The following is a 6,137-nucleotide window of genomic DNA, read 5'->3' as shown; positions in this document are numbered from 1 at the left end:
GGCGGTTCGACGCGGAGGTCGTTCGATACGATCGATTGTGTGGTGTTTGCCGGAATGTTGGCGATCTCGGTTGTCATCGGCGTATATCAGGCGTATAAGTCGCGAAAGAACGAGGACGCGGTTCGCGAGTACTTGGTGGGCGGGCAAAATATGTCCATCTTCCCTATAACGATGTCGCTGATAGCCAGGTAATAGGAAGAAACGATCCGCCGTCGATCCTCTTCGTCTCTTCCGATCAATTTTCTTCCGTCTTTTCAGCTACGTATCGGGAATAACGATCCTCGGTCTACCGGCCGAGATGTACGTCTACGGAACGCAGTACTGGTGCGTGATAATCGCCGATTTGTTCGTCTCGTTGACGATGACCATGGTGTATCTACCGGTGTTTTACGGTCTCGGAATCACTTCGTCTTACGAGGTAACGCGGATACCATTGCTCTCGTCCTCTACGCAACGTCCATTCGCTGATCCTTTTCTTTTAATTTCGCCGATTCGCAGTATCTCAACCTGAGGTTCAACGGCGCCGTTCGACTCATGGGTTCCGTCATGTTTCTCATAAAAATGGTAAGATGCGGCAAGAGCTGTGTGTGTGTGTGTGCGCGCGCGCGTGTGTGTGCGTGTGCGCGCGCGCGCGTGCGTGCATACGCGCGTGAGAAAGGAAGGACGAATTAAAGCGAAACGTTTGGCGTTTCGTTGCAGTTGCTGTATATCCCCCTCGTGATATACGTTCCCGCGGTGGCGTTCAATCAAGTCACTGGAATAAACCTGCACGCGATCGCGGTGCTGGTCTGCGTTGTTTGCATATTTTATACCACTTTGGTAAGGACGAGGATCGTGCCATTTAATCGCCAACGACGAACCGCGTCGAGAGAGAAACGTGAACGAGCGTGTCTCTGTGTTTTTCAGGGTGGCTTGAAAGCGGTTGTTTGGACCGACGCGATTCAGACGATCGTCATGTTTGGCGGAGTGATAGCCATCGCGATAATCGGCACGAATCAAGTAGGCGGATTCGAACAAGTTTGGAGGAGAAATCGCGACACCGACCGAATCGAATTTTTCGAGTAAGCAATTCACTTGTCTCTATCGTACGACTGCTCCTTCCTTTTGCTCTTCCTATCGTCCGATCGACAGTATGAACTTGGATCCAACAACGAGACACACCTTCTGGACCGTGGTCGTCGGTAACTACTTCAACTGGTTGGCCAGCTGTTCCGTCAATCAATCGATGGTGCAACGATGCTTGGCCATGTCCAACTTGAAGAGGGCCAACGCGTGAGTCGTCTCTATCCTTTTTCCCCCCGCGGACCGATATATTCCTATCTCGTGTTCGCTGAGATCCGTAATCTTCCCTTCTTTAGAACGATCGCGATCATGGCGATCGGTATAATTAGCATCGTTTCGCTGAGCTGCTACACCGGCATCGTCATCTTTGCGGCGTTCTACGATTGCGACCCTATCCAGACCAAGGTACAGGATCCATCTCTGCCCCTTCTTGCTTCTTCTACCAAATACAGCGAAACGAATTCACGCGTTACAGCGAATTAAAAAATCGGACCAACTCCTACCGTTTTTCGTGATGGAGATGACCGAGTCGATTCCAGGACTGCCTGGACTATTCGTCGCGGGAGTGTTTAGCGCGGCTCTCAGGTATATTCGCACGTAAACGTTTGAACGTGTTGAGAAAGCGAGAGAAAAGAAAAGAAAAGAAAAGAAAAGAAAAGAAAAGAAAAGAGAGAAAGGGAAGAGGAAGAGAAGCGCGAGATCGTCGTCTCTGTTTACTTTTAGCACCATGTCGACCGGATTGAACTCCATGTCTGGCGTCATCTACGAGGACATGATAAAACCGTGGCTGCGAATATCTCTATCGGAAGTAGCGGCCAGTCGAGTGATGAAGCTGACGGTGCTGTTGATGGGGACCGTTTGCGTGACGCTCGTTTACCTCGTCGAGAAACTCAGCGGACTGATTCAGGTAGGAACGGCGCGCACGATCGACCCGTGCCGCGCTTTCTATTCGTCGCGAGTACACGTGGGCTCTATCGCGTTCTCGTTTCGTTGTCAGGCTGCCAAGAGCTTGTCGGGGATCACGGCGGGACCGTTGCTCGGAGTCTTTACGCTGGGCATGTTTTTCCCGCTCGCAAATTCCGCGGTAAGATAAACCTCGAAACGTTTTCTCGAACGTTTGCGCGACATTCCCGTCTTTACCCGAATCGATGACGTCGCAGGGAGCGTTGGTCGGCGGATTCGTTAGTTTGAACTTGGTCGCTTGGATCTCGTTCGGCACTCAGGCGGCCATCTCCAGCGGAAAGATTCGTTTCCCGATCAAGCCAGTATCCATCGACGGATGTCCGGAATCGCTCAAGAGTCAGGCTACGAATTTTACGCTGGTCGTCGAAACCGCGATCAAGTGAGAAAATAGTCGATTCCTCGGTCGGCCGGCTAACAGCCAGCCGCTTTCCACCGTCGAGACTCTCGCGTTCTACCTATTTCCAGGGAACCGCCCTTCTTCCTCTACAGAATGTCGTATCTTTGGTACACGTGGCTCGGCTGTCTAACAGCGATACTCGTCGGACTGCTCGTCTCGTGGATCACGGGACCGAACAAACGCACGCCGGGCGATGAGAAGCTCTACACGCCCGTTATTCACGGTCTGTTGCGCGATTCGGTCGCGATCGCCGCCAAACGGCAACAGGTACGACCTGGTCGCGCTTCTCGTACCCGATACACCTCGTTTTCTCCGTTTTCTCCGTATTTTCAGGAGGGCGTCGTCACGGAACTCGAGAAAATGGACGGAAGCTGTCGCGCGACCACAGCTTCCAGCAGGATTTAAATGGTTATGGTCGTCGTCGTCGTCGTCGTCGTCGTCGTCGTCGTCGTGCAGGAGGCGTTACGATTTTCGCGATTAAAAAACAGACAAAATAAACGCAAAATAGAGATGTACAGACGCGTGTGTATATATGTATGCATATATATTGTATAAGGTAGAGACAGATATATACATATATGCACATATAGGCACACAAGCGCGAGCATACGTACACACGTATATTTTTTTGTATTTTCCATTTACAACCTTTGTACAAAGAATAATTACAAGCGTAGAGGGCGTTCGTCGAGATTGGGGTAAAAGCTACGCAAGGAGGAAGCGAAAGGGGAAAGTAGAGAAGGAAAAAAAGTATGCGGAAGAAGAACACGGCCACGGTTTCTCCTACCATTTCGATCGGAGACTATGGATTCCGTGTCCGTGAACGCCACGATCCCTCTTCTTTCACCAATGGCAACGCTTCGTCGTTTCTCCGTCTGCTTTTAGATTTCACCGTCGCATCGAGTTTCCTACCGCTCGTCGCGGTGGTAATCCCGCATCGTGTCCCACGGGGCAACACGGGACGACGATCCATTTCGTATCCGGATCTATCGCTCGCCCGACACTCTGCCGTCCGACAGACGTGCGGTGTCGTAACCGACGATCGCGTTTCCGTGTTTCGCCTCGACTCTGGAAGGCGACCACGGTTTAAGAAGCAAGTGGCGACAAGCCGATAGTTCTAGGATCCTGTTGACCCGGTTGCGCCGGTGGCACGGGTTGAGGGCCGGTCTCTAAATTCTTCAAAAGCTGATTCAACCAGTGTTTCGTGGATGCGTCCTCTTGCAGGCAAGTGGCGAACGTGTTGTCCCTCAGCTGATCCGGTAAACACTGTCTGAGCGCCAGCAACGCCCTATCGAACGACAACGAGATAGTTAGTTTTCGTTTCGTCGGTTCGTTGGTTACGTTCGCCTCCTTACCTTGGATTGTCCGACAGTCTGAGATAACATCTGACCACGTGCTTCAACAGCCTGGCGGAAGGATCTTTGGCCAAGGATAACACCATCTTTCCTAAAATCATGGCAACGTGACTGAATCGATCGTACGTTTGGCAGATGTAGGAAAGACCGCTATCGTCGAGCAAAATCTTCTGCAGGATGAACGTAGCCACCGTCTTGCTTAATTCGGAGCCGCTTTCCATGATGCGTAAGCAAAGCGGGATGATCTCCGTAGTGAGCAAGAACGTAATCACCTCTTGCTCGTCGGTCTTTACCAAAGCTCCTATCACTCCCAAGCTGGTCAATCGAAGATACTCGAACGGACGGGTCTTGCTGACCGTGTGTAGAAACGGATATAAGAACAGCGGCACGTGAGCCTGGAAAAGGAAACGGTCGAGGAACGAGGAGTGCGCGTGTATGTCTTAAGCGTTAGTACGCGCGTCAACTCACCTGCAGAAACGAGGATCTGGTTTCCGGGTGACTGGCAACGCACTGCAACAGAGCCAACGCGTTGCACACTCGATTGCTCTGATACGCGGTTAGAGTGGCCGGATTGATAGCCGGATATATGTTTATTATCTCTTGAAGCAGCGACGCGATCGTTCCGAACGAATGCCAAAGCATCGGAGCCAAATCGGGCACGACCTCCCGTTTCTTGCTAAGTTCCAGCAACGCGTTCTCCCTCGTCTCCGAATTCGACAATTCGATTATCCAGGCGTAAACCTTCTCGCGATCCACCGTCGACTGCAACGCGGCTGGACTTTGCTGCGAACCCATTTTCGTCATCGGACTTTCGGGGCAAAGCTTTCACGGCGCGACCGTTATCGCTGCGATCGATCGATTCCTTCCTTCCCTTATTTACGCCTTCCTCGTCCGGCTACGAACGTATCGTCGCGATCCTAACGAAACACGTACGATGTGCCGTCGATCGACCGGTTTCGTCGCCAATTCGAAGCAAACTTTGAGGTTAGGTGAGACAAACTCGCACGATGCGATCGGCCAGAAATTACCGAGCAGCGAAATTTATCGCGCCACGCGTCCGCTCCTTTCTCGAATCGATCACGCGACACACGGACGGCAAACACGTTCGTCTTCCAGAAAACGAGCAAATATTTTCTTCTCGAGACATTCGTCTTCTTTGACACCGAAAAACGATACACCTTCCTACCGCTTGCAGCTACTCCGAGTTAACGACGTACGTTTTTATCGCCATCTATCGAGAACCGGAGAAAGCTTTCGCTCCACCTATCCGTATACGCGCGTATCGACGGTTAATGCGCTTGCATGCTACATACGCGTTCGCATAGGGCAGCGCGTCGATCAGATGGCGCGCAAACCGACGCAGAGAGACGATTTGTTCGCGCGACGACAACGATCTCGTACTCGGCGAACGATCGCAACAACCGGAAAAATTCCAACAGCCGAACACGGACAATAAACGAGGATGAAAGCACGCCCGCTTCGCCCATTCCGAGCATCGTGTTCGCGCGGAAATCCGCACCACGACGATTCGACTCCGATTATCGAGCGTTTTCTCTTTTTCCACGCCCGTTTCTCTAATTCCAAGCGATTTTGTATTCTCCGCCTCTCTTTCGATATTCGGGATCGCGCGAGCTTTCGATCCATATTTGTCGCGTACGTTCGTAACGAATACGTACGTTGGTATCGGTACGTGACTCGGCGCGTGTTTCCTATCGTTCGAACGTATCGCAGGAAGGAAGAGGAACGATAAACGATTTCGCGAATAGCGCGTCGTACGAGCATAGATAGAGAGGAACGCGTGGTAAGGGATGGTATAACGCGATTGCAGTCGACCGATACTTTGTTGCAACTGTGAAATCGAAACGCGACAAGTCGCAGACGTTTGTAAGACGATCGCCGTTTCGGTAAACTCGTCGTCGTTTTACCGACTCGAGTAACGCGTACACCAGTTTCTCTTACGTAATCGTGTTCGCGCGAAGGATAAAAATCGTGGTTTGGAGCGCGGGTCGTAGCTACCGTACGCGCGAGCATCGTTACGTCCGCGCTTAAAAGGCGAATAGCAAAGACAATATTGCACGAGACATCGCGGCAGAAGCCAGGGTGAAAAGGGCATCTGCCAGTCACAACATGCCAAACACTGGCGATAAATTCGAATCGTTTGCGTCGCATCGCTTCTACGTATTGACGCATTTGAAATCGATTTGCGTGGAAGCGGAGAGACTTGGCGGCGTGTTTCGATCGATCGGATGGAACGCGACCCGACAGCCTCGTATCTCGTTCCCTTGAACGAATTTTTAGATTCGTGGAGTTGCTGTTGTAACGGCTACGGTCAGGCTACAGGCGGCGTGTCGGACGAGAAA

General features: G+C 51.7%; 3 protein-coding genes across 3 annotated transcripts in view; 1 reads left to right on the top strand and 2 right to left on the bottom strand.

Moving 5' to 3' along the window:
- LOC100745704 (sodium-coupled monocarboxylate transporter 2) overlaps positions 1 to 2,941 on the top strand; it is a 3,615-nt gene extending 674 nt beyond the window's left edge. Inside the window, exons 2-15 of the mRNA XM_012389302.3 lie at positions 1 to 188; positions 259 to 418; positions 499 to 564; positions 700 to 819; positions 907 to 1,061; positions 1,132 to 1,272; positions 1,359 to 1,467; positions 1,538 to 1,647; positions 1,786 to 1,969; positions 2,060 to 2,146; positions 2,223 to 2,404; positions 2,491 to 2,689; positions 2,756 to 2,833; positions 2,867 to 2,941. Coding sequence (XP_012244725.1) covers positions 1 to 188; positions 259 to 418; positions 499 to 564; positions 700 to 819; positions 907 to 1,061; positions 1,132 to 1,272; positions 1,359 to 1,467; positions 1,538 to 1,647; positions 1,786 to 1,969; positions 2,060 to 2,146; positions 2,223 to 2,404; positions 2,491 to 2,689; positions 2,756 to 2,827 — 1,773 coding nt within the window. The 3' untranslated portion in view covers positions 2,828 to 2,833; positions 2,867 to 2,941. The remainder of the gene's footprint in view (positions 189 to 258; positions 419 to 498; positions 565 to 699; positions 820 to 906; positions 1,062 to 1,131; positions 1,273 to 1,358; positions 1,468 to 1,537; positions 1,648 to 1,785; positions 1,970 to 2,059; positions 2,147 to 2,222; positions 2,405 to 2,490; positions 2,690 to 2,755; positions 2,834 to 2,866) is intronic.
- LOC100745827 (metabotropic glutamate receptor 6-like) overlaps positions 1 to 6,137 on the bottom strand; it is an 18,731-nt gene that overhangs the window by 5,049 nt on the left and 7,545 nt on the right.
- Positions 3,034 to 5,027, bottom strand: LOC100740959 (CCR4-NOT transcription complex subunit 9). The gene is made up of 3 exons (XM_003491922.4): positions 4,246 to 5,027; positions 3,778 to 4,172; positions 3,034 to 3,710 (listed from the first exon to the last, which is right to left on the bottom strand). Exons 1-3 carry the CDS (start codon positions 4,579 to 4,581, stop codon positions 3,509 to 3,511), a joined length of 933 nt encoding a protein of 310 aa, XP_003491970.1. The 5' UTR covers positions 4,582 to 5,027; the 3' UTR covers positions 3,034 to 3,508.

This window comes from Bombus impatiens, unplaced genomic scaffold (assembly GCF_000188095.3).
Source record: "Bombus impatiens unplaced genomic scaffold, BIMP_2.2 scf_0640, whole genome shotgun sequence".
Lineage (NCBI taxonomy): Eukaryota > Metazoa > Arthropoda > Insecta > Hymenoptera > Apidae > Bombus > Bombus impatiens.
The sequence above is the reverse complement of the archived record's forward strand: the minus strand, read 5'-3'. Positions and strand labels throughout refer to the sequence as shown.

Bases quoted from the DNA above. Each gene is read 5' to 3' on its own strand.
- LOC100740959 (XM_003491922.4), bottom strand. From the start codon at position 4,581: ATGACGAAAATGGGTTCGCAGCAAAGTCCAGCCGCGTTGCAGTCGACG. The intron at 4,173-4,245 runs GTGAGTTGACGC...TTCCTTTTCCAG, and splicing joins CCAGATCCTCGTTTCTGCAG to GCTCACGTGCCGCTGTTCTT. The intron at 3,711-3,777 runs GTAAGGAGGCGA...GTCGTTCGATAG, and splicing joins AGACTGTCGGACAATCCAAG to GGCGTTGCTGGCGCTCAGAC.